This window comes from Narcine bancroftii, chromosome 1 (assembly GCF_036971445.1).
Source record: "Narcine bancroftii isolate sNarBan1 chromosome 1, sNarBan1.hap1, whole genome shotgun sequence".
NCBI lineage: Eukaryota > Metazoa > Chordata > Chondrichthyes > Torpediniformes > Narcinidae > Narcine > Narcine bancroftii.
In genome coordinates, this window is record NC_091469.1 from 125,186,054 (window position 1) to 125,214,038 (window position 27,985).

The 27,985-nt window shown below is 42.5% G+C and overlaps 1 protein-coding gene across 1 annotated transcript in view; it reads right to left on the reverse strand.

The window, feature by feature from the left end:
- Nucleotides 1-1,683: 1,683 nt before the first annotated feature.
- The window catches only part of dmgdh (dimethylglycine dehydrogenase), a 158,273-nt gene continuing 131,971 nt past the window's right edge, over nucleotides 1,684-27,985 (reverse strand). Inside the window, exons 14-16 of the mRNA XM_069938244.1 lie at nucleotides 24,481-24,540; nucleotides 20,211-20,345; nucleotides 1,684-3,781 (exon numbers count right to left, since the gene is read on the reverse strand). Of these exons, the coding sequence (XP_069794345.1) occupies nucleotides 3,566-3,781; nucleotides 20,211-20,345; nucleotides 24,481-24,540 (411 nt within the window). The 3' untranslated portion in view covers nucleotides 1,684-3,565. The remainder of the gene's footprint in view (nucleotides 3,782-20,210; nucleotides 20,346-24,480; nucleotides 24,541-27,985) is intronic.

Genomic DNA, 27,985 nt, shown 5'->3' on the forward strand with positions numbered 1-27,985 from the left:
ACCAGGTCCATACAGCAAAAGTGAGGTGGCAGACTGCACATTTTGTTATCCACGATGAGGCTAGCCTTCCACATGCTCTTAGATATTATGCACAGAATTTCAGTGGACCAGCCAGTACAGCATTGTGAACACTCAAGAGTCTTCTGAATGCTGCCCAATGAAAGTTCTCACCTGAGTGCTCCAAAGCAGAGCCCATGTGTGACTGCACTCCCTAGTCAGCTGGCCCCAGACCTATTCTACTCTTCTGCCCACATTGTTGCCCATTGATGCCCTGTGTCTGCTGTGCAGATCCACTTCTTTATTGGTGTCTAAGTTACAGGAGACATTGGTACCTAAGCTGGTGGTGGATGATGCCGAATCAAATGTGCTTTCTCATTGCCCTTTTGCAGGTGACTGTTATTTGAACAAAAGCACAGATACTGCTTTGGAGAGAGGATGTGATAGGTGGGCCTAAAGAGAATACTTGGGTGAGGGGATGAGATAGGTGGGTCTAAGGAGAATATTTGGGTGGTGGGAACTTTGAAGTGCATGCTTATGCTATCCACTATTCAAAATCGATCATGGGTGGTACAGTGATGCATCTGGTAAAATTGCTTCCCCACAGTTCCAGACCCACCCAAGTTCAACCCTGCCTATGAGAAGTTTGCACACTCTTCTTGTGTCTGAAGGCATCCAACATGCTTTTCCTCATCTGTCAGGACATTGGTTTATATAAGTTGGCAAGTCGTACTTTTAAGACAGTTAGATTTTTACATTGAATTAAGCATTATGGGGGAAAACAGATGGTTGAAGCTGAGTCCATGGCCAGATCAGCCATGATCCTACTGAATGATGAAGCAAGCTCAACGGGCCAGATAGCTGACTCCTGCTCCTATTTCTTATGTTCCTACAATGGAATTACTAGCTTTATTCAACAATCTGGGTACTGGGAAAAGATTGTGTTTTATTGTAATTATAATCATGTTTGGGTATCATTCACAGGCAGCATTGAAATATGTCAGGTGATCCCGTAATTGTAACCTACCAGAAGAGAGCTGAGCTGGAAAGAAATGGAGCTACAGCACAATTCCTTTTGGGTGCAATGCACAGATGTGCATAGGAAGGATAACCAATGGTTTGGGGCTGGGCTCTTCGACATAACAGGCCCGAAAAGTTGGTTACCCTTTTCTATGTGGTCTGCAAGTTTCTCCAGCGCATATATATTCCACTCGTCCCCAGCGTCTGTAGACTCCCTTGTTCCTTAACTCTATTCCCTTTGGGTACAGTTTCTCCATTGAGAATGCAGAAGTGAGCTTCCAGTCAGATAAGCAAAACTGCATCTGGTTTCTGAGAGGAACATGTTGGGTGGACTGAAAGTGGTGTAGTATATATTGCTGCAGTTTGCAGCTAATTAGAAAGATTAAATAACCAGCACAGTTCAACAATCTCCTGTAAAGTTACAGGTTACCTGCAAAATTCTAGATCATCCAAGATAGAAGGTATAAATGGAGAAGTTAAATCAGAGGTGAAATAATGTGGTAACTTCTCTATCACGGTAAGCATTTTATTTTGTTGGGAGACAGGAATAAACACGGCTAGATCTAAGAAACATTCAGCTATCTCTTTTTCAAACTGCTTCAGAATGCTAGTTCCAGAAATAAAAGAAAATATAAAGAATCATATTTATTAAAAAGAAATAGAAAATTATAAAGTTTTCAATAAATCCATTTTATTTGCAGTTTTAATACAATTCACACTGCGTTTTATCATCAAAGTCCATAGATACCACAGAGGGTGGCAAGTAAATTTCAATTTCTGATAAATTAGTTCACATTTTATACTTTGAATTACAAAGATTTCTTAGCCCCATTCTTTACCCTGCGACTCCTTCACAGAAGTATGGCCAGTTTCAAAAACATGTTACAATTTGTCACCAGTTATCTAAATTAGGTATAGTCATGAAGACACAAGTTGATGAGAAGATTAGTTATAAGCTGTTCCTATCATTCTTTTAGTCTCCTAACTTTTATGTGTTTTGCATTTGAAAAGTTTACCAATAGTTAACCCTAAAGTCATTGACTTTCTACCACTGTTTCCAAGAACAGTGCGTCCCTGTTCCGCACAGATGAGATTCAACAAGTTCCTGTTCATAGGAGGGGTATACATTACTTTTCCCTATTATTTATGAACAAATCCATTTTTTTATTATTTTGTTTTTATTTATGGCAAAATATGTTCAGCAGGCACAAGAATTTATTTTGCAGAAATGCATTTTATTGCAGCATGTCATTGAACAATGTAATTCAGTTTTATTTAATATATTCCTTTTTTTTCACTTCCTAATTCTCAACAACCCCTATTCATTCAATATTTACTGACTGCAACATAATAGACTAATGAGTAAGTGAATTACTTAGCGGTCATATATTATTTCCTGATTTGTTCAGAAGAGCTGTTGATAAAGTTGGCAGGATCAATATTTGAACTTGGATGAATTGGACTTTGAAATAAACTCTTTGAATTCAAAAAAATGTTTCTTCTTAAATCATTTCAGCAGTACTTCTATGTGTATGTAGTCATGATCTCAGAAATAAAACTTTTTGCATAGGCACCTGGTCCATTCCCAATGATATCCATCAGCTTCCGAAATTGAAGTCAAATGCAAGGTCAGTTATTTATTCCTTTGACTAGGCTATTTACTGGGGGAGAACTTTTCATTATTCAAATATATCAGATTTTATAAAATAATTAAATCACGTCCTGTCTATTGAAGTGAGGCTTAAATGAACTGTTCTTTTAATAATGGTTGAACAGCTAAAGACTGATTATTACATTACCGATAGCGCATGGACTTTTTTGTGGATCTGAAAAGTCACTGGAGGACGATGACTTTTTTTTTAAGCTGCCTGTATGGCATGCAAAACTAAGCCTTTCCCTGTATATCAGAACTCATGACCATCAACGATTCATTTCATTTGGATGAAGGATTTTCAAATCCCTCAGCAGGTCCTTCATGAATTTAGATTAAAAATTATTTTTGGTTTGAGAAAGTTTTTGATCCTTAAATGGAGATTTGACCAGATCTCAGATTCTTTCACATTTGTTGTTGAGATTGTGATTTTTCATCTGCATCTTTGAGGAAATTATAACAAACTATGAAGCTCTAACAATGCTAACACTGAGGCAGGGTGGGCTTATGTGATAGGATGGATTGGCATTCCTGTTGCAGAACATCAGAGAAAGTATTGTGGGGCATTTTGCTGAAGTCAGTGTATTCGCATATACAGGATCCCAGATAATTGGAAATGTGGTCCCAGTTGAAGCATAGTTCAACAATATAGTTTTCTGCCTTGTTAAAGTATGACCCAGCATTTTCATTCATGAAAAGTATTTTTAAAACTGATCTCCTTGTTAGTTAGACAGATGGTGATTGTAGAAGTCACGTGAAAATTTCTTACATTTTTCCAATCCTGTACTTATTATTCACATTTAAAGAGATACTTTGTTTCAGTGGTACCTACAGAACTGACCTACATCTATGATCCAGTGTGCAGGATTGCTTTCCTTTGAATAACAATATTTTCTATCAAACATTTGAAAGTTCACTTTTCTTCTTTGTTCGAGTCCTAGTTGGTTCTGTCAACACCAATGGTTCTTGGATAATTTCTGCCTTAGACTTTTTATTTAGCAGCTCCACATCCAGGCGTTGTCCTATTTTGCTGAGTTCCACAGGGACGTATGCAAAGGCCACACTCTGTTGTGTGTTGTAACTGTAGGCTCCAGATGTAGTGTTACCTACAACCTAGATACACAAGAAAACTGACATGAGCTCACTGATCCATGTAAAAAGATGGCACCTGACTTAATTCTTTGGTGAGATTTGTGCTGTTCAGACACTCACAATAGTAGAAATGAAATGTTTTCCTATTACATGTACCCATGGATAGCAAATACTAAGCACTCATATTTGAATGTGAAGCGAAACTCCTTTTAATACCGACCGACACTGTATCTCAACAACACTCCTGCACCAATGGGGGTATATTTTCACTGCCATTCCTGTTGCATATTGTAAAAAGAACCAACGGTGCTTCCAGAACTGCAGTAACAACAGCCTTGCTGCTAGTGTGGACCCAGGAGAGTGAGAGCAGAGACAAAATGCTCCTCTGACTGACTGGTCAAGATGCTGATGGCCTAAATCAAGTTTTAAATAGCCTGCAGAAGTGGGCAGCAGTGTTTTTTGTAACATTAGTGAACCCACAGAGGTCCATGCCTAAGATGGCTGGAGCCCATGCTTGGCAGCAGACCACGAGGGTCGCGGACTCTGGAAGATCAGCGGACTGGAGCATGGCAGAACACCATGCACCAGAGGGTGGGTGCCTGGGAGATACCTCCAAAGGGAAGATGACAACAGCAGTGGACCAGTGAAGGTCAGAAGCTGAAGGATTCACACCAGGCTACTGGAGACAGGTTCATAAGAACCAGATATGAGGACCAGGATCCGTAATGGCACGAATAGTGAAGTTTCCTTTGAGGCTCTTGGGCACTGACAGCTTCTTAATAGTATCAGAGGTTCAGAACTAGAAGTTTAGATTCAACACTGGAATGGACAGGAGGCCATGCGGCTCCAGTGGTTATGGGAGCACAGGAAGGAAATCTGTAGACACTCTGTCTCTGAGAGACTTTTGGGCAGCACAATTAGTTTAACAGTTAGCGCAACACCGTTACAGTGCCAGTGACCGGGGTTTGAATCCAGCACTGTCTGTAAGGAGTTTGTATATTCTCTCCATTGCTGCATGGGTTGGTTTCCTTCAATTGCTTTGGCTTTATAAAGGGAGGAAAGTTTTGAGGAGAAATCAGGGGTAAGTATTTTACACAGAATGCCATGCCAAGGGTGGTAGTGGAGGCTGAAAAGTTACGGGCACTTAGAGACTCTTAGACAGGCACATGAATGAAAGAAAAATAGAGGGTTAAGTGTTTATTTTTTGGTGGGAAAAGTAGATACAACATCAAAGGCCGAAGGGGCTGTAGTGTGTTGTAATGTTGTATGTTACTTCTCTTTCTCTTATTGGTTGGAGCACTGGTGTCTCTTTACAGCAAACAAAAATTAATTTTGTGTATTTATGTCCATGACTATAAAGGAATTTTGAATGTGAACAGTGATATCTCAATGTCGTGTCAAGCTAAATGGCTTTTGTAGCCATATCCAAATATTACTCTGAACTGAAACATTATTTTAATAGTTATTAAAAAAAAACACATGACACTCTTTTGAAGAAGAGAAAAGGAGTTCACCCGGGCACCTACCCATATTTTCCCTATGCCTTGATGAAGGGCTCAAGCCCGAAACATTGGTTATGTATCTTTATCTTTGCTATATAAAGTACACTGTTTGACCTCCTCACTTTCTCCAGCAACGTGATTTACTTTTTACTAGAAAATAGGGGATGGCCCACTTGGGCCCTCAACATGACTGAGGCGGATTCTGACCCAGGCTTCAACTCCTCTTTGCTAGTTCCCAAAACCTTGAATACCCTAATCTTTCAAAATAAATTCTCAACATTCTCTTAATACTTCTCCAGTGATCTGGTCTGCAGAAAAGGGCACTCAGATGTTTTCTGGATTGGAGCACTTCAGTTATAAAGAGAAATTTAACAAGCTTGTTTGTTTAACCTGGAGTGCAGGAGATTGATAGAGTTATACAAAATTATGAGGGAATAGAAAGTGCAGATAGCAAGAATCTTTATCCCCTGGAGGGTATGTGTAAAGCCATTTTCTTACTGCCGACCTGCCTAGGAACAGGAAACATTGCAGGGCAAACTGAACCCGGCAGCATTTCACACCACATTATTTGCAGGGAATTCTGCTATTCAAGATTTTAATGGGGGGGGGGGGGGTCGCACCTCCAGCGGTGACATCGCAAGTGATTTAATACATTCAGTGCTCTGACAGCCAGCTGACTGCACAGTGACATTTCACAGGTGTCAGATCTTTAGATATTATGATCTTCAGATATTATGATCTTCATAAACACAAAATCACAATCAGATTAATTTGTGAAATGTTTATTGTTGAAATGTTAATGACATCTGTGCATTTTGTTTCCACACGCCGCCTGCTCCCCTGCCCCGTTCCCCTCACACTGGGCTCGCTGCTCCTCACACTGACCACTGCCACATGCTGCCCACCCCCCCTGACCTGCTCCTTCACGCCGGTCCCCTCACTAATGTGACAGGGGGAGCTGTCAGAGTGTGGCTCAGGCAGCAGGATGGGTGTCTGTCAGAGCGCGACCAGCCCCACTGTGAAATTTATCTTCCAGACTGATTCAAGCATGCAGGTAGGACTGGTTGTCATTTCACACAGCCGGGCTCTCAAATCTGATTTGCTCTGCTCGAATATTTATTTTCACACCGTGCAATTCCCAGGATTTGACCCTCCAATTTGGAAGGTTAACTCACATGTACTCAGCGGAGTGAAAAGGCTAAGACAAGAGGACATGAGTTTGATAAGAGGTAAACAGTTTAGAGGGGTTCTGAGCGGCATCTTTTTCACACAGTGATTGGATCCAGAATGAATTTCCTGAGGAGATGGTGGAACCAGATAGTTCTACAATATTTAACAAGTATCTAGACAATTACTGAGATCATCAAAGCATAGAATACGATAGACCTAATGCAGGTAAATAGGATTTGAATATATGGGTGCAACAATTGATGTAAACAGATGAGCTAAAGCGCTGTTTCTCCAGGGTAAGGAAGTCCAGTTTAACTATCCTGTCATACCGCCTTAGCATTAAATGTGTTCTCAATTCCAAATATAGAACCACCTTCTTTAGCAGCTTGTGAAAAGAGAACCCTGTTGCCCCAGCAATTAGCCAAGTGCATCTCTTTTCAACAGCCTCCAACACTAGTATATCATTAAGCTCTTTCATAAAGCAAAACAATCTGAACGTAGAGGCGGAGATTCTCCAGCCTCACATCGGAAAACTTACCGTCATGAATGCTTCCCGACCGGCTCCAAGGCGCCGACTCCAATCCCTCTCCAAGGTAATGTCAGTGGCGGAGCAAAACATTCCGCCACACATCACGAATGTACTGCCGTTGCAAGCGGTTGGTTAGGGGCGGGCTGATGACGTTGTGATGACGCCGTCAGCCCATGACCCATCTCACTTTTATCTCTCCCACTCACTCACCCATCTCCCTCTGTGACCCCCTCAGGGAAGGGGTGGCTGGTGGGAGCCGTCAGGGAGCAGTCAGGTTGGTGGAGCCATCAGGGAGCTGGGTGCTCTGGCACCTCACTGGGCCTCTTCGGCCTTTGGGGCCGCTCATCGACGCCAGCGGCTCAATACACAGCAGAGCAATGGCTGTCTACCCTACCCATAATCCCCCACACAGTTGGAAACATTCTGGGAAACACAGAGTGGTTCCAGCTGCATGGGGTACTATAGATAATGAAGTCGGGCATTGCTCGGTGCGTAGGTATGGCGCCATTGCACCAATAGCTTCCTGAATGCTGTATCAACTGCCCATCTGCCTCTAGGCTGAAAGGGGACATCACAGCAGACTTTTCTGGGCCGACTATGAAAAGGTCTTTTAAACAGTGTGGATCACATTCTGCATAAATGTAACAATACTTCCTTATTCTTAACCACAACCCTCTTGCTATAGAGGATAATGTACTATTTGCCTTCCTGAAGAGTACACTCTTGAGTTTCTCCCAGCACTTATGTGCATGGCCCTAATAAGTACCGCAATGATTGTACAACTAGTGTTAAAGGCACAATGTGTAATGTATTTCCTTCAAACTAGGCTTTGTTGCTCCTGTAATCAGAGCACAACAGATTGTAAAAAGACAACTAATGAGTAGACCAAAATTATTGCCTAAAATTGTTCTGGATGCCATTATGCAGTTAATATCCACTGGAAATGTGTATCACAGGCAGATCACATTATCATTTTATGTGCATATAATAAAACTACAGCTGTGAAGTTCCCCATTTAACACCCACCCGACCACTGAAGTCCCCCATTTAACTCCCACTCTACTAGTGCTGTTTATGTTGAAGGAAGAGCACTTTTCCCTTGACAACCACCTCCAGCTTTTTCAAAGGAATATCAACGGGTTTACAGATTTTTTTTAACCATCTATCTCTTTTGGCTGATGCTACAACTCCTCAACTGTGTTGTATTTGTAGCAGCTTTCAGTGTTAGCTTCTGGAGCAGTTAAGCAAAATTACATGGACAGGTATAAATAGAAGCCAGGTAAGTAGGTAGAGATTGAAAGAATGCATCAATATACAGATAGAGTTAAAGTAAGTGAAAGAAAGCTTGTGTACAGAACAAATACGTGCACTAACGAGTTCAGTTGAATAGCCTATTTCTGTCTGGAAATTCCAGGTAAATCAATGTTAGGCAAACAATTCAAACAAAGCAATCACAATGTTCTAGGATTCTATAATCGTTCACAAATCAGTAAGTTAGACAGACACAAAATAGTCAACATTATTGACTTGGCTCGTGCCCAAGTACATTCTACTGCATGGACTTTGTACGCCACTTCTTTTTTTCTGAGATTCACGACTGACCTCATCTTCCAGCCCATCAACTGACTTGTTCATCAAATCATACATGGGCATTTCAGCCACAACAAAAAATGCTCTTACACTATTTCCTTCACTATACTGGCTATCCTTCATTCAGTCCCAACACTGATTCTCTTCGCATGTCATTTCCTATCCCAATGCAGGTTAAGCAACGCCACCTCCTCAATTTCTACAAAAAAAACCCAGGGCTCCAAACACTCCTTCCAGGTGAAATAGAGTATTACTTGTATTTCATTCAATTTAGTACACTATATTTTCTGCTGTCCATGCAGAGTAAATTATCACTTTGCTGAACACTTACATTTGGTAAGCGTGACCCTATTTATCACTTTAATCACAAAACACTTCTGACTACGATGTCCCATATCTCCAAAGAAAAGCAATGTAAGCTCAAGTTAGTTATCTCATTTTCAATGACATACAATCACCTGGACTCAACGATTTCAGTGAACCCTTTGCTCCTATTTTTTTTTAAGGCAAATAATCCAGGTTATGGGTCTGCTGTTATCACTTACCTCTCTTCTAAACCATCTTTAGGTTCTTTACTTGTGTTGATATCACACACATTTGTTTGCATGATTGTTTCTTCTCCAATATAATCAACAACCTATCCCTAACCCTATATCCTCTTTTCTTTCTCCGTTAAAGGAGTAGCCATGGGTATCTGCATGGGTCCCAACTATGCTAGCCTTTTTGTTGGCTATGTGAAGCAATCCATGCTACAAGCCTACGCAGGCAAGGCTCCTCAACTCTTCCTCTGCAATAATGGTGCTGCCTCATGCTTCTATAATGACCTCGTCAAGTTTATCCATGGTGCTGTTACCTTTGACCCCGACCTCAAATTCTCTTGGTCCATCTCTTGCTGCACTCGTCCCTTTCTCGACCTCTCTTTCTCCATCTTGGGAGATAAACTTTCTTCAGACATCTGCTACAATGCCACCAACTCCCACAGTTACCTCAACTACACCTCTCTGCACCCAGCTTTCTCTAAGTTCCTCCATGTCCATTGTAACTGCTTCCAGGAAGAGGCCTTCCATTCCAGATAATCTGAGATGTCCTCCTCCTTCAACAAATATAGCTTCCTCTCAGCCGCTGTCAGCTCGGTCCTTGTCTGCATCTCCTCCATTTCCGCATATCTGTTTTGGGCCCTCTGTCAGTGGTGACAGGGTTTCCCTTGTTCTTTCCTGTTGCCCTATCAGTCTCTGCATTCTACATATGCTCCGCAATTTAGTCACCCATGACGTGGTCCCACTGCCAAGTGTGTCTTTCCCTCTCCTCCCCCTCTGCCTTCCACAGGGTCTACTCCCTCCGTGGTTCCCTCATCCACTCATTCCTTCCCACCATTTTCCCCCTTGGGGCTTATTGCAGGACTTGATACATGTCGCCACACCTCCTTCCTCACCATCATTGGAGGCCTCAGGAAGTCCTTCCAGGTGGGGTGTGTAATGGAAGATTTAAACCATTTTTTAAAAAACTTTTTGCAGCCTTTGCTTCTGCAAGGCTGAGAACCTGCTTGTGTTTTAGAATCAGCAGACAAGCTAAATTCCACCGAGGGGCCAGAGATGCTGTTATCTGACGAAAGGACATCTGTGTACCAAGAACATTTAACCTTCCTGCTTATTTTGGTCACAGACTGTCAGAGGCCTAACCTTGATGCAAAATAAACCATTGTATTCAAAGTGATAAGCTGAAATTATGTTATTCGATAGAAGCCTAGGCATGCTAGCTTGCTTGCTTATCTTTCTTGCTGTGCTGGGACTAGGTGCTTGGGTAAGCAGTTTTTGGGTAATATAAGCCATGGTCCCGCTGCTGAAGTTTGAGACTCTCCGAGAGGTGGCAACATCCCTCAGCAAGAAGAAGAACTTCTAGAGTCCAGCCAACGTCCCGGTCGGGGGGAGGTGGAGAAGCTGCCTCCGGCACCCTGACAACCTACTACAAGTGTGCAGTCTTTGCCTCGCTTCGGCAGTTGGGACCAATCCAGGCGTTGATGAGTATAGTTGGGAAGGGCTTGCATATTGTAGTTTGAAATCAGCTTTTGAATTTGTAATAAACATTTGTATAAACTGAAGTGCTCTCAGTGTGTGTGTCTATTTTCTTTCGGTAGCTCAAACATGGTGACCAATCTAAAATGAACAAAATGAGAGGTATACGTTTACCCAAGACAGGGTGTTGCTTCACTTGTTGCTCTGCAGGGGTTGTCTGCTGTTTCCTGTGCTCCCATTTTGTCCTTCTCTGCATCGGAAGGACTGGATGTAGATTGGGAGATTGTTTTGTTGGGCACCTTCACTCTTTTGACAGCAATGACAGGGACCTCTCAGTGGCCAACTATTTCAATTCTGCATCCCGTTCCCACGCTGACATATCTGTCCAAGGCCTCGTGCACTGCCAGACCGAGGCCATCCGAAATTGGAGGAGCCACACCTAATGTTCCACCTCAGAACTCTCTAACTGGATAGCATTAACATCGACTTCTCCAGGTTTCATTGGGCCACTCCTGTCTCCCTCCCCATCCCTCTGACTCCTTTCCTCCAGCTCTCCACCTGTTCTCTCTCCATTTAGAGAGCTATTCTGTCCCCCATCACCTCACTTTTTACCCTTGTGCCCACCCTCCCTTATCCACCTATAACCTCTTGCCTGGGGGCCTGTGCTTCTCTTTCTGCCTCTCCTCCACCATTTTATTCAGGCACATGCCTGCTTTTTATTCATATCTTGATGAAGGGACAAGACCTAAAACTTTGCTTATCTATCTTCACCTTTGCCACACGGCAGGGGAATGCTCCTCTTGCAGAATGTGTGTATCCAGAGAAGCCAGCAGTATCCCTGATGACTTCATCTGACAAAAGTGCATCCAGCTGCAGCTCCTGATAAGCCAAGTTAAGGAATTGCAGCTGGAGTTGGATGAACTCTGGATCATTCTGGAGGCAGAGGGGGTGATAGACAGGAGTTACAGGGTCACTATCACATCTAGGAAGGAGGAGGAGGGTGGATGGATGACAAGAGAGGGAAAGGGAACTGGCAGGCAGAGCAGGTTATCCCTGCGGCCATTCCCCTCAATAACAAGTAAACCATTTTGGATATTCTTTGAGGGGGGATGGGAAATGAGCTACTAGAGACAAGTCATGGCGATCAGGTCTCTGGCACAGAGTCTGGTCCTGTGCCTAAGAAGGGAAAGATGGAGAAGAGGCAAGCTGTACTGATAGTGGATCTCATAGTTAGGGGGACAGATAGATTGTGTCGAAGAGGTCGAGTATCCAGGATGGTACGTTGCCTCCCTGGTGCCAGGATCTGAGATATCTCAGATCAAGTTCATGGCATTCTCAGGAGAGAGGGTAAGCAACCAAATGTCGTGGTCCATCTAGGGACTAATGACATGGGTAAGAAAGGTGAGGAGGTCCTGCAAGGAGAGTTCAGAGAGTTAGGTGCTAGGCTAAAGGACAGGACCTCCAGGGTAGTGATCTCAGGATTGTTACCCATACCATGTGCCAGAGAGGTTAGAAATAGGAGGCTAATGCAGCTTAATAAGTGGCTAAAGACATGGTGCAGGAGGGCAGGCTTCTGGTTTTTGGATCATTGGGCTCTCTTCCAGGGAAGTTGGGACCTGTTCTGACAGGACAGTTTGCGTCTGAACTGGAGGGAAACTAATATCCTTGCGGGAAAGTTTGCTAGTGCTGCTCTGATGAGTTTAAACTAAATTTGGAGAAGGATGGGAACCAGAGTGCCAAAGCAGAGAGAGGAGTGAAATGATGTGAAAATTACATGTAACATTAGAAGTCAAGGGGTTGTACATGGCTGAAATTTTCTGAAGTGCATCTATTTCAATGCAAGGAACATTGTAGGAATGGCCACGAGCTTAGACCATGGAATGGCATGTGGAATCATAATATTGTGGCCATTAGTGAAATGTGGTTGTAGGAGGGACAGGACTGGCAGCTCAATGTTCTGGGCTTCCATTGCTTTAGATGCATTAAAACGGGGATGAGTGGAGAATGAAAGGGAGAGGAGTGGCATTGCTCATCAGGGAAAATATCACAGCTGTGCTCAGGCAGACCAGACCAGAGGACTTGTTTACTGAGGCTATATGGGTGGAGCTGAGGCACGGGAAAAGTATGACCACATTTATACATGTTTTTACCAAAACTTTGAAACCTTGGTTACATATCTTTATACGGCTGGGATTGTCTGATCTTAGAAGTTAAGCAGGCACAGGACCAGTCAATACTTGGAGGGGAGACTGCTTAGGAGGTGCTGTAGGTTTCTGTGAGGGGCATTGGACAAAATAGTGACTGTCTGCCCTACAGTAGACAAAAGTTAAAGAATTTCATGTATGTTACATTCTAAATGTACTATTACATGACAAAAATGAAATCTTTACTTTTACACTTTCATGGGATTGTATTATAGATGGCCCAATAGTCAACAAGAATTGGAGGAGTAAATCTGTGGAGAGATAGCAGACAGTTATAGAAAACACAAGGTTGTGATAGTCGGGGATTTTAACTTTCCACATATTGACTGGGACTCCCATACCTTAAAAGGCTGGATGGCTTGGAGTTTGTCAAATGTGTTCAGGAAACTAGAGAATACTGGATCTCCTTTTAGGGAATGAGACAGGACAGGTGATAGAAGTATGTGAAAGGGAACATTTTGGGTCCAGTGATCATAATACCATTAGTTTCAATGTAAATTATTGAGAAGGTCTAAGCCTCGGGTTGATGTTCTAAATTAGAGAAAGGGCTAATTTTGAGGAAATTAGAAAGTTAAGTGGAGGACCTTCAAAGATGAAGTTTTGAGAGTATAGAATTTGTATGTTCCTGCCAGGATTAAAGGCCAGGTTAGCAGGTATAGGGAACCTTGGTTTTTGAGGGATATTGGGAATCTGGTTTGCAAGAAAAGAGAGATGCATACCAGGTATAATTAACATGGAGCAAATGAAGAACTTGAGATGTATTTTAAAAATGCAAGAAAAACCTCAAGAAATAAATCAGGAAGGTTAAAAAAGACATGATGTTGCTTTGGCAGACAATGTGAAGGAAAATCCTAAGGGTTTCTACAGGTATATTAAGAGCAAAAGGATAGTTAGGGACAAAATTGGTTCCCCTTGTAGATAAGATTGGTCAGCTTTATACGGAGCCAAAAGAGATGGGGGAGATCTTAAATGTGTTTTTTTTTCCATCAGGATTCACTCAGGAAACAGACACAGAGTCATGGGAAGTAAGGAAAACAAGCAGTTAGATAATGAAACCTATATAGATTAAAGAGAAGGAAGTGCTTGCTGTCTTAAAGCAAATAAGGGTGGATAAATCCCCAGGGCCTGACAAGATATTCCTTCAATCCTTGAGGGAGGCTAGTGTAGAAATTGTAGGGGTTCCAGTAGAAATATTTAAAATGTCCTCAGTCATGAATGTGGTGCCGGAGGATTGGAGGATAGCGCATGTTGTTCCATTGTTTAAAAAATGCTCCAAAACTCACCCTGGAAATTACAGGCTGGTAAGCCTGACGTCAGTAGTAGGTAAATTATTGGAAGGTATTCTAAGAGATCAGATATTTAATGCAGACAAGTGTGAGGAGTTGTATTTTGGAAGGACAAACTTAGAAAGGACGTATATAGTGAATGGTGGGGCATTGAGGAGTGCGATAGAACAGAGGGACCTGGGAATATAGATACATAATTCCCTGAAAGTAACATCACAGTTGGATTGGATTGTAAAGAGAGCTTTTGCCATATTGGCCTTGATAAATTAAAGTATTGAGTATAGGACCTTGGATGTAATGGTAAAGTTGAAAGACATCAATAAGATAGAAAGAGTGCAGGGAAGATTTACTAGGAGGTTGTCCGGACTTCAGGAACTGAGTTACAGGGTAAGGTTAAACAGTTTAGGAGGTAGAAGAATGAGGGGAGATTTTACAGAGGTATTTAAAATTATGAGGGGGATAGACAGAGCAAATGTAGATACGCTTTTTCCACTGAGGGCAGGTGAGATACAAACCAGAGGACATGGGTTACGAGTGAAAAGGGAGAAGTTTAGAGCGAACTTCTTCCACACAGGGAGTGGTGGGAGTGTGAAACAAACTGCCAGCTGAGCTGGTAAATGTAGGCTAAGTTTTAGCACTTAAGAAGAATTTGGACAGGTACATGGATAGGAGAGGTATGGTGGGCTCTGGACTGGGTGTCTAGTCAGTGGAACTAGGCAAAAAAAATGGTTCAGCACAAACTAGAAGGGCCAAAGGGGACTGTTTCTGTGCTGTAGTGTTCTATGGTTCTATAAAGAATGTTGCGTGAATTGCTGAATGTCTTCAGCCTTTGTGTGTTGATTGTATTCACATCCTTAGCACAATTTCTTGTTTAACCATAATCTCCCTCTTGCTCTTTCCTCTCCAACCCACTTCCTCAGTATTTGAATAATCTAGATAAATCTCAGATATTGGTCAGTTATTTTTCTCAAGATTAAGAGGGAATATTAACCTTGCTTCTTTTGCCATGGATTCTGAGTATTTTCAGTACGTTTTAAGTTCTGTATATATTTTATGTTTTAATTTTCATTCACCTCTTACCTTTTGGGTTAGTTTGGGTGAGAAGCGAAGGAGCAATGAGGAAGAGGAGTGAGTGGCAGGGTCGGTAGTTAAGAAGGATGCACTCTCTGGTCTTGGGCCTAGTTCAGGCGAGAGGAGAAGGAGCAGTGAGAAGGAGAAGCGAATGACAGGGCTGGTAATTAAGAAGGGCGTGCTTACCAGTCTTGGGCCTAGTTTGGGTGAGAGGAGAAAGAGCAGCAATAAGGAGGAGTGAGGAGCGAGCGACAGGGCCAGTAGGTAAAAAAGGTCACGCTTACTGGTCTCGAGCTTAGTTCGGGCAAGATGCGAAGGAGCAGCGGAAGGAAAAAACGAGGATTAATTGATAGGGACCAATAAAAGGAAGGGAAGGTCAAGGAGCGGCCAGCGAGGAGTGGCCCAACAAATGAGTGGCACAGAGAAAGAGTGGAGCACTGAGGCTTTGGCACAGAGGCAGAAGCACAGGAAAAAGGGGTAAGTTCTTTTTTTCCTCATTTAATATAATCACTGGGTTCGCTTCTGGCAATGGCAGGTGAGCTCCGATCTATGTGATGCTTCTCTTGTGCCATGTGGGAACTCAGAGATTGACAGTATTCCTGAGAACTACATGTGCAGGAAGTCTGTCCAGCTGCAGCTCCTGATAAAACTCATGATGGGACAGGAGCTGCGTGTGGACTCACTTTGGAGCATCTGGGATGTGAAGAATGTGGTGGACAGCACAGGTTAAGAGAGTAGAGAAAGATTGGGACTGGGTTACTAACAGCAAGAGCAGTAACAGGAAGGTAGTGCAGGAGTCTCTGGTGGTCATCACCCTCCAAAACAGATATGGCACTTTGGATATCGTTGGGGGAGTTGGCCCATCAGGAGAAGGCAGCAGTAGCCAGGATTATGGCACTGTGTAAGAGGGAGGGAAAAAGATTGGTAGAGCAATAGTTGTAGTGGATTCTATAGTAAGAGGAACAGGCAGGAGCTTCTGTGGCCGCAAAAGGTACTCCCGGATGGTGTGTTGCCTCCTGGGTGCAAGGGTCAGGGATCTTTCAGAGCGGCTGCAGGACATTCTGAAAGGGGAGGGTGCACAGCCAGTTGTCATGATCCATACTGGTACCAACGATAAAGGAAAAAAGCGGGATGAAGTCCTACAAGCTGAATTTAGGGAGTTAGGAGATAAATTAAGGAGTAGGGCCTTAAAAGTAATAATCTCAGCATTATTACCGGTGCCACGGGATAGTTAGAGTAGAAATAGCTGGATAGTTAGAATGAATATGTGGCTTGAACAGTGGTGCAGGAGCGAGGGTTTCATCTTCTTGAAGCATTGCAACCAGTTCTGGGACAGATGGGACCAGTACAAACCAGATGGTCTACATCTGGGATGGACCAGGATCAATGTCCTAGGGAGATTGTTTGCTAATGCTGTTGGGGAAGATTTAAACTAATGAGCTAGGAGGCTGGGAACCTACAAGGTAAGAATGAGGAAGGTGGTAAAGAAACCAAAGCTAGAGTTAGGAAAGAGAAAAAGTAAAATATAGGGCAGAAAAGTCAAAAGCAAAGGTCACTAGATGCTAAAAGGTCAATGAGCATAAGGGTGCTTTATCTGAAATCCCCATAGTATTAGAAACAAGGTTAGTGAACTTGAGGCGCAAATCAGGCATATGATTTAGTGGCCATCACAGAAATGTGGTTGCAATGTGGGCTTGATTTGGAATTAAACGTTCAAGGGTATCAGGTAGTATAAAAAGATAGACAGGATGGTAAAGTTGGTGGGGTGGCACTCTTAATCAAGGATGAGTCCAGGGCAATAGTGAGAGACAATATAAGATGTAAGGAACAGAATGTGGAGTCCATCTGGTAGAGATTAAAGAATAGTAATGGGGAAAAAAAATCACTAGTGGGAGTTGTCTATCACCCACCAAATAACAATAGCACAGAGGCACAGGCAGTTAACTGAGAGATAACTGAGGCATGTATAAATGGAATTGCAGTTGTTATGGGGTATTTTAACTTCCATGTAGATTGGGAAAATCAAATTGGTCAAGGGAGTCTGGTGGATGACTTCATAGAATGCATCCGTGATGGTTTTCTCGAGCTGCAAATTAAGGAACCAACAAGGGAGAATGCTATTTTAGATCTAGTATTGTGCAATGAGATAGGTAAAATTAACAATCTAGTAGTTAGGGACCCTCTTGGATAAAGCGATCATAGATTGATTGAATTTCTCATACAGACGGAGGGTGGAATAGTTAGATCTAAAATTAATATGCTTGAACAGAGAAGACTACAACAGGATGAGGGAGGAATTGGTCAGCGTGGACTGGGAGCATTGACAAGTTGACAGAATAGTTGAGGAACAGTGGAAGGCTTTCAAAGAGATTTTTCACAGTGCTCAACAAAAATATATTCCTGTTAAAAATAAGGGCAGTAAGAGAGGGAAGAGTCAGCCTTGGTTAACTAAGGAAATAAAGGACAGTATAAAATTAAAAGCTCATGTGTACAAAGTAGCCAAGATTTGTGGGAAACTGAAGGATTTGGAAAACTTTAAAAGGCAATAAAGGAGAACTAAATGAGAAATAAGGAAAGGGAAGAAGGATTGTGAAGATAAATTAGCACAAAATATTAAAACAGATAGCAAAACATTTTACAAGTATATAAAATGGAAGAGGGTGGCTAAAGTTGGAAGATGAGAAAGGGAGATTGAAATTGAGTATTGAGGAAATGGCTGAGGCATTGAACAGATATTTTGTGTCAGTCTTCATAGTGGAAGACACGTCCAGCATACCACAGAGTGATGATGGGGATGCGAAGGGAGGTGAGGGTCTTGATAAAATAATTGTTACAAAAGAGATAATGATGAGCAAACTAATGGGACTGAAAGCGGATAAATCCCCTGGTCCTGATGGGATGCAACCCAGGGTACTGAGGGAAATGGCAGGAGTTATAGTCGATGCGTTGGTAGTCATTTACCAAAATTCTCTGGACCCTGGGCAGGTCCTGGCAGATTGGAAGACAGCAAATGTCACACCATTTTTAAAAAATGGATGTAGGCAAAAGGGTAACTATCCGAAAAATGCTTGGATGAAATAGCGAGACAGTAAGAACAAAGGGGTTCCATCAGGCAGACGCAGCATGGATTTAGAAAGGGCAGGGCTCGTTTGACAAACTTTGAGGATGTAATGGGCGCGGTAGATAGAGGGGGACAGGTTGATGTTGTATATTTGGATTTTCAGAATGTGTTTGATAAGGTGCCGTACAAGAGACTTAACAATAAGGTACAGATGAATGGAGTCGTGAGAAGTATATTGGCATGGATTGAGGATTGGTTAACAGAAGGCAGAGAGTCGGGATAAATGGATGTTTTTCTGATTGGCAGACAGTGGTAAGTGGGGTGCCGCAGGGATCGGTGCTGGGCCCACACCTGTTCACCATTTAGGGGACAGAGTGTAGTGTAGCCAAGTTTGTGGATGATACGAAATTGAGTGGAAAAGCCAATTGTACAGAGGATGTGGAGAGGTTGCAGAACAATATAGTCAAGTTAGATGAGTGGGCAAAGGTCTGACAGATGGAGTACAATGTTAGTAAATGCGAGGTCATTCACTTTAGTAGGAAAAATAGAAAAACATTATTATTCAAATGGTGAAAAACTGCAGCATGCTGTAGTGCAGAAGGACTTAGGAGTGCTTGTGCATGAATCACAAAAAGTTGGGTTGCAGATACAATAGGAAGGCAAATGGAATGTTGGCCTTCATTGCTAGAGGAATTGAATTCAAGAGGAGGGAGATCATGCTGCAACTATACAAGGTACTGGTGAGGCTGCACCTGGAGTACTGGGTGCAGTTCTGGTCTCCATACTTGAGGAAGGATATACTGGCCTTGGAGGCAGTCCAGATGAGGAGGATCAGGTTGATCCCAGTGATGAGGGGGCTTACTAAATGGGGAGAGACTAAATTGTTTGTGATTTTACTTACTTGAATTCTGAAGAATGAGAGGAGATCTTATAGAAACACATAAAATAATGAAAGGGATAGATAAAATAGAGTCCGGGAAATTGTTTTCACTGATAGATGAGACCAGAACGGGGGACACAGCTTCAAGATTCAGGGAGTAGATTTAAGATGGAGATGAGGAAAAACTTTTTCCCAGAAAGTAGTGAATCTGTGGAATTCTCTACCCAGGGAAAAGGTTGAGGCAATATTAAAGGCTCAATTAGATAGATTTTTACATAAAAAGGGAATTAAGGGATATGGGGAGAAGGCAGGTAGGTGGAGTTGAGTCAATGATCAGATCAGCCATGATCTTAGCTTGATGGGCCGAATGGACTACTCCTGCTCCTATTTCTTATGTTCTAATGTTCTCATTCTAAAGTATTTTGCCCCCATTCAGTGGATCACTCCATGCAGATTTTCTTGTTTCCTCCATGTTGCAACCTTCTACTCTCAATGCCATAATTTAACTATTGTACTTTAGAGGTAATTGAAATGCCTTCCTGAGTTAAATGGACTGGGTTTTTGAGTAAAACACAAAAACCAGCAATCACTGTGATTGAGGTAAAAAAAAACAATTCTGGAGAAATGCAGTGTACTTTATAGACCATAAATATAGATACATAATCAATGTTTTGGGCTTGAGCCCTTCAAAATCTAGGCAGCTGCCTGATCAAAATGGTGGTGGGGGTGGGAGATGCCAGGGGGAGGAACACAGTTCTACAGGCAAGAGACGTAATAGGTGGATAAGGGAGGAAGGGCACAAGGGGAGGGAGAAGGCTCTGTAAATGGAGAGAGAAGGTGAAGGGGATATAGAGCTGGAGGAAGTAAAACAGAGGGAGGAGGAAGAGAGGGAATAGGCAACAGAAACCAGAGAAGTCAATGTTAATGCCATCCGATTAGAGAGTGCCCAGATAGAAAATTAATGAGGTTCCTCCAATTTAAGTGGTCTTGGTTTGACAGTTCATGAGGCCATGGACAGACATGTCAGCGCAGGTCTGAGACATGGAATTGAAATGTTTGGCCACTGGGCTTATGTTTGGCTAGCTTAGCAAGTTCTGATTTGAACAATATAATTTTTAATGGCATTTAATTTACTTTCAACTTACCTTGCCTTCATACCAAATGCTTTCGTTTCCTTCAGGATCCACATTGTCAGTTTGCATGGTGAGGTACACAAGTTTGCGCTTAATTCCCTCTTTTTTGATGCTTTGTAAAGCCTGTTTTCCTATGAAATCTGCAGGCTGAATGGGAAAAAATAATGACACAACCTAAATGGTTATACATCAGATGAAGAAAATTTTGATACCTTCTCTTTTGTCAAGAAATTATCCATGCATGTGAAAAAGACCATATGTGTGGGGATACTGCAGAGCAACACCTAGCACATTCAATATCCCTTAACTTTCATGTTCTCCTTATCGAAATGTGTATTTCATTATAAACATAATTTTACTCTAAAATGTATTGTTTTATGTGGCAACTGAAATGCTGATCTGCAAGGGGAAAAGATAATGTTAGAATATAGAATGTCACAGCGCACTACAGGCCCTTCAGCCCACGATGTTGTGCCGACCTATATAAACCTACTTTTAAATGTTCCTATTGTACCAGCCTCCACCACTGACCCTAGATTTGCATTCCAGGTACACACATCTCTCAATGTAAAAAAAAAATACCCTGATGTCTCCCCACCCCTCACCTTGTACAGATTTCCTCTGGTGTTCGCTATGGAAAAAGGAGTTGGCTGTCCACCCTATCTATGTCTCTCAAAATCTTGTAGACCTCCATTAAGTCACCTCTCATCTTTCTTCGATTAAGGAGAAAAGCCCTAGCTTGTTAACCTTGTCTCATAAGACACATTCTCCAATCCAGGCAACATTCTGGTGAATCTCCTCTTCTCTGTCTTCATTGCCACCACATCCTTCCTGTAATAAGGCAATCAGAACTGAACACAATATTCAAAGTGTGGTCTCACCAGAGTTTCATAGAGCTGCAACATTACCTCATGACTTTTGAACTTAATCTTCCAACTAATAAAGGCAAGCATACCAAAAATTCAAGTTTATTTGTCATCCATTCAGACCAGTACAACCCAACGAAACAGCATTCTCTGATCCATGGTTCAGAACAGTGACCAGACAAAACACAAACAAATGACACATATAGTCAGTACATAGTTCATATATAAAAATAAATATTATTAATCAATAGGAAAGTCACGGGGAGTTGTTTTAGCGTTCTCACTGTCTGCATGAAGAAGCTGTTCCTCAGCCTGATGATTCCATCTCTTGATATTTCTGTATCCTTTCCTGACAGGAGTAGCTGGAAAATGCTGCACACAGGGTGGTAAGGGTCCTCCCTGATTTTGCAAGCCCTCTTTGACCAACAATCCCGGTAGATCCCATTGATGTGGGTGGAAGGGGGTGAGGGTGGCCCCAGTGTTCATCTGTGCTGCTTTTATAGTCCTGTGGATTGACCACCGATCCGATGCTCTACAGCAACCATACCATACTGTGATTCAGCCAGACAGGATCCTCTCCATAGAGCTCCTGCAGAAAGTTGAAGGAGTGGTGGCTGGCAGCCTTGCCCGCCTCAGCCTTCTAAGGAAGTGTAGTCACTGTTGAGCCTTCCTGAAAAGTGAGGAGATATTACGTGTCCACGATAGGTCACTCTTTAAGTGGACTCCGAGAAACTTGGTGTTCTCCACTATAGTTATTAATTTGTAGGTAGTGTGGGGTGGTCAATCCTGGTCCTCCTGAAGTTCATGATCATCTCCTTTGTCTTGTCCATGTTGAGACTCAGGTTGTTATTCTCAGACCATTTCACAAGATTTTCCGTTTCTTCTCTAGTGCGACTCATCGTTGAGGCCGACTGCAAACTTGATGACACTTTTGGAGCTGGATCTGGTGATGCAGTCATGGGTCAGTAGTGTGAACAGGAGCGGGCTGAGCACACAGCCTTGAGGTACATCAGTGATCAGCCTCATGTTTCTCGATGTTCTGTACTGACCCAGACTTCCTCTTAGGAAGTACAGAATCTAGTTACAGAGAGAGGTGATGAGTCCCAGTGAGGACAGCTTCTCCACCAGCCTCTGGGGTATGATTGTATTAATGCTAAGCTAAAATCAATGAATGTGAGGAGTTGTTCTCCAGGGTCAGGATGGATAAGAGGAACAAGTCTATAGCATTGTCAGTGGAACGGTTCCATCTGTAGGCAAATTGTCCAGTGTCTCTGGGAGATGCACTTTGATGCATTTCATCACCAGACACTCAAAGCATTTCATATTGGTGGAGGTCAGTGTCACTGGGCAGCAGTCGCAGAGACCAGTTTCTGTCACTCTCTTTGGTTCTGGGACAATGGTTGCTGACTTAAAATCCACGGGGACGATGGACTGGATGTGACGTGTTGAAGATTTCCATAAGGACCTCTGTCCGTTAGTCACCACAGTCTTTCAGTACCATGCCTGTTAGAGTCCCACTGCCTTGACTGGGTTTTCTTCACCTCAGCTGCGGCTATACAAGGGACCTATTCTCCGGGGGCCAAGGAGATTTCTTTGGCGTCAGCTTGTTCTTCTCATTGAACCATACGTAGAAGACTGGAAGGGAGGTGGCATTGTCATTGCCTTGCAAGGTTCTCTTGAAATCTGTTATTGTTTTAATACCTTGCCATGTGCGTCTCGTGTCACTGGCGCCACAAAGCTGACTAAGTATCCTCTGTGTGTACCCATACTTCGCCTTCTAGATTGTTTAGCCCTGGTTGATTTAAGTGCCAATTTGTCTTCTGTCTTGAAGACTGCATTTCAAGCTCTGAGAAGCGCACTGACTTCTGCATTCAACCATGGTTTCTGGTTAGCCCTGATTATGTTGCATTTGATCTTTGTGATATTCTCTATGCATTTGCTGATGAAGCCAATCATTGAGCTTGTGTACTCATCGATGTTTACATAGCTGTTGTAGGTGGCTGCCTTCCTGAAACAGCTCCAATCACTGGTCTTAAAGTAGTTCTGTAGCTTTCTTATCTACCCTATTAACCTGTGTGGCAACCTTGAGAGATCTATAGATTTGGACCCAATGACCCTCTGTTATTCCACACTGTTAAGAATCCTGCCATTAACTATGTATTCTGCCTTCAAGTTTGACCTTCCAAATTGCATCACTTCACACTTATCTGGATTGAACTCCATCTACCACTTTTCTGCCCAACTGCATCCTGTCTGTGACCTGTTGTAACCTATGACAACCTTCTGCACTATCCAACCTTCATGTCATCTGCTGTCGCTGTTGAGATCAGCCCTGATATTGATGAAATTAATTTAATTTCTGAAAGAACCAAAATAACAGGGAGGATAAGTTGATTGTAAAAGCCCAAGTAAAGATCAGTATAAGATGAGTACAATTACCAGTTTAGGCTGATCTCTAATCTACTGAGATGAAGACATGAAAACAAGTTGGTCCAGCTTTAAGCCAATTGGACAAATTGCTCCCAATCGGGCACTGTGCCTAAGAGGGCCCCATGCTAGGGAAATACAGGTGCCTAGCCCTTTATCCAGGATTGTCAGAACCAGACACCTGCCGTTGTTTGGAATCTTTTGGTTTTCAGAATTATTTTGATTTCAGTCCCTTTAAGCCCGTCCACCTGAGTCGCATTGATGTGTCTCCCCCCGCCTTTGCCCTCCTGAGTTGCGCTGCTGTCTCTTCCCACTCCTTGCCCACCTATGTCACGCTGCCATCTCTCATCTCCCTCGCCCGCCGAGTCACACTGCCATCTTTCCCCCTTGCCCACTTGAGTTGTGCAGCTGTCTAACACCCCCCTTGCCCCCCCAAGTTACACTGCTGTCTTTTCCCCCCTTGCTTGCCTGAGTTGCGCTGTCGTCCCTCCCCTCGCCCACCTGAGGTGGGCTCCCATCTCTCCTCCCCCTTGACCGCCTGCCTGAGTTGCGCTGTCATCTCTAGCCTGCCCAGTCAAGTTGCGCTGCCGTCTCTCTCTCTCTCTCTTCCACCCCCCCCACCCCCACTGCTGTACCAGCAGCAGGGGAACAGCCCCCTTTTGGTTCCCCTGTACTGGCACTGGTACAGTGGTTTCAGCTGTGTGGGGGATTATGGGTAGCAACGACAGCCATTGACCTTGGCTGTAAACCTGGGGTCCCACGAAAAATGTTTCCAATTGGGCACTACAGCAGCAGAAGAATGCATTAATAGCAAAAGCATTTCAGTCTACATGCAAGAAGACCGTTCTGAGTGGTATTAATATTGCAATATGTCTTGATTGGAAGGGATTGAAATTAATCCATTGAACACTCTGGGAAAGGGACAACAGAGCAATTAATTTAGTCAATACATGTTGTAGTAATGTTTGACATTTATGAATCACTCTTACCTTGTTCAACTTGATGAAGTAATCCAATCCTGCTTCAAAAGCATTTGTGTCACAGTTCATCTGGAAAATAATCATTATAGTTAAACCTTCAGCATGTCAAGTACTTTACAAATCATACAATAATGTTGAAGATGTAGTTATGCAAACTTTAAGATGGGGGAGGGGTTAAGAAGTGACTTGTATTAGATCATAGCTACCTAGAAGATCCACTTACTCAGCACAGAGCATAGAATCATAGATAACAATTGTGAAGGTCTTTGAAAAATGAAGTGGCAAACAAATTAAATGGTGTGTTACTGAACCACACAAATTGGTATAGTCAATTACCAGTTTATGCTGAGACAGCTAATCTCTAACTTCTACTAAGACAACAGAATCAGGAGGAGGCCACCAAAACCTCAAGCCTGCTCTGTCTGCTGCTCTATGGTCATTTCAATTCCTCCCATGGCTCCTGTTTCTCATAGCCCTCAAGAGAGAAAGAAGGGAAAATGAGCAACTCCTTCAGTCATTTGCATTGCAGGCTGTATGCTTGAGGTTATCTTTTGATAAAATGATCAGATTTGACTCTAATGTCTTTGAGATTGATTGTTGATCCTAAACTTACAATTGAAGAATAGCTGCATAGATAATGTAGGACAGGGGTGGGCAACCTTATTTTTAAAGAAAAACTTACATTCTACCTTAAGTATTCTTTGTGCCATAAATGTTCTGTGAATAGTAAGGGATTACTCAAGGTATTATGCGAGTCAAAAGGAAAAAGTTTGAAAACCACTGTTTTAATTGTACCTAATTGACTTGTTATGTGCACGGTTTCATAACTCCAAAGGAAACAGGCCAAGGACAATTTTTCTCAAGCAAAATATTTTAACAATTGGGTCTAGAGCAGTGGTTCTCAGCCTTCCCTTCCCATTCACATCTCACCTTAAGCAATCCTTTACCAATCACTTATGACATAGGGAATACTTAAGGTAGAATGTGAGTTTAAAAGAAAGGTTGCCCATCCCTAATGTAGGAGATAATTCTGAGTGTCTTCATCTTCCTCAGCAGATCTTCAGGATCAAGGACGGCATTGCACTTTGGTTTGTTCATTGTGAGGTGTATAATAAAGTCTACTGCACACTCTTCCACAGACGCGACAGATGGTGGTCAATAAGCCAAGTGGGTGGGTCGTCTGTGTGGTCGTCTATTCCCTGCATCACTTCTGTGTGCTCTGGATTCGTAGCCTCCAGTTCTCAATACACTTTGAGTACCTCATATTTGAAAACCGCAAAGATCCAAAAAGCACATTTTTTAGTACTGACATGACATCACAAATAGAAAAAAATTCACTACCTGTGTGCTCATGTGGGGCTCTGACATTCTGTTGGCACCATTTTGATAACTACAGAGCTCTGGTGTACAAAGATATAGTTGAAAATTATCTTAGTGATAAGATAAAAAGGAAGCTTTTATGTTTATCTATTGAACAGAAAGTCAAGCTGTTGGCAAAACTGGACAGCGGTGTAAGTGTGAAACATCTTACAAAAGAGTATGGTGTTGAAATGACCACAATCTATGACCTGAAGAAACAGAGGGATAAATTCTATGCTGAAAGTGTTGAACAGAAGTTGATGAAAAATACTGCTGCATTTACCTTCTTTTGCAAGCAGAGATCATTTTAAAAAAAATTATTTTGTGTGTATTTTTCACTTAGTGCTCATAAAGCCTGTCGCTGTTTGTTGTTGCTGTTTAACCGCTGACACAGGCATTCTGCTGATGCCACTGTGCTGCTTAGTTCCATTTTTCTGAAAACCGAAAAAAAAAACCCAAAACTTCTGGCCCCAAGTGTTTCGGATACAGGATACTGTACTATACCACCCTGAAAGTTCCTTTTTTTACATGGAACAAGTATGAGCCACAGATTCCCAGATCTCGGTAGGGATACCTCCCATGTTTCTGGGAGGTATTCAAAACATCCTTGAATCTTTCCCTCCATCTTGTTAATTTTTCCTCATGATAGAGCTCAGACTACAGTGTCTGTTTCAGGTCAGACTTTCTCTTTCCCGAGACTAAAGTGGAAATGTGAAATAACAAGTATAAAAAGGGTGAGGGGGAGAGAATTGAACACTACAGCACAGTACAGGCCCTTCAGCCCTCGATCTTGTGCCGACCTATATATTTCTATCAAAACAAAAACTAAATCTGTCCTACCTTGTAACCCTCTGTTTTTCTTTCATCCATGTTCCTGTCTAAGAGTCTCTTAAATGGCCCTAATGTTTCAGCCTTCACCACCACACCTGGCAAGGCATTCCAAGCCCCCACAAACACTCTGTACAGATGCCCTCTGGTGTTTGCTATTCCCGCCCTGGGAAAGAGGTGCTGGCTGTCTACCTAATCTATGCCTCATAATCTTGTAGACCTCTGTTAATTCACCTCTCATGTTTCTTTGCGTCATAGGCAACATCCTGGTAAATCTCTTCTGCACCCTCACCATAGCATCTATATCCTTAAAATGAGATGAGCAGAACTGGACACTGGACAAAAGGTGAGAGGATTGGAGAGACAAGAGGGGAAAGGGACCATGGCAGGGGGAGGGTTTGGGGAGGTTTGAAAGAAAAGTGAGAATGGGGGCAAGTAAAAGACAAACAGAAATAGTAGAACTGGATTAGGGAAGGTGATTACCTAAATATAAAAAGTTCAATGTTCATGCCATTTTTTGAGGTTACCTTGGCAGAAGATGATATGTTGTTTCTCAAATTTATAGTTGGCCTCAGTCTGGCAATGGATGTCAGCCTGGGAATGGTGAAGGGTATCTAAATGGCTGGTAACTGAGAGTTTCAGCTTGTACCCAAGGACAGAGACCCCATGCTCAGTGGAATGGTTGCCTGCTTATTTCAATAACTGAGTGTAACCCTGGCCTACAAACTGTGGCTGTTGGTCTGGGAGAGGCCACTGACATTTGTAAATTTGGAGGATTTAGTTGGGACATGGTTTGGGAGTAAAGTCACTGTAGGTTGAACAAATTCCGATTTGTTCTTTTTCAATATTTTCATTGGTTTCGTCAAATACTTGGTCCATAGGTACATAAGAGTTAAATAAAGTATTAATAAATCTCATATAGCAATGAGACCTAAAGAGAGTGATTAAAAACAAAAACACTATACTAATGATCTAATTCAATCCACTTCCTTCAGAGGCTACTGACTAACACTACTAATAATAAAAAAAGGAGGGTAAACATTGGGCTCAAAAACCAAAAACTAGTTAATCTCACAAATTTTGAAAGTACATTAAGAAAGGAGCTCCTTAAAGAAACAAAGTTAAGATTCATTTCAGTTGTGGAACATCTAATTTTTCCATAGTCAGACATGCCTTCACATCAGACAACCATTGATTATGAGTGGGAGGGACAGCATCTTTCCATCTCATTAATATGGCCCTTCTAGTAATAAGGAAGGCGAAGGCAACTACATGGGATTGTGAAGCAGTCTTAAACCACTTATCCCAAAGAGAGCAATAAAATGAT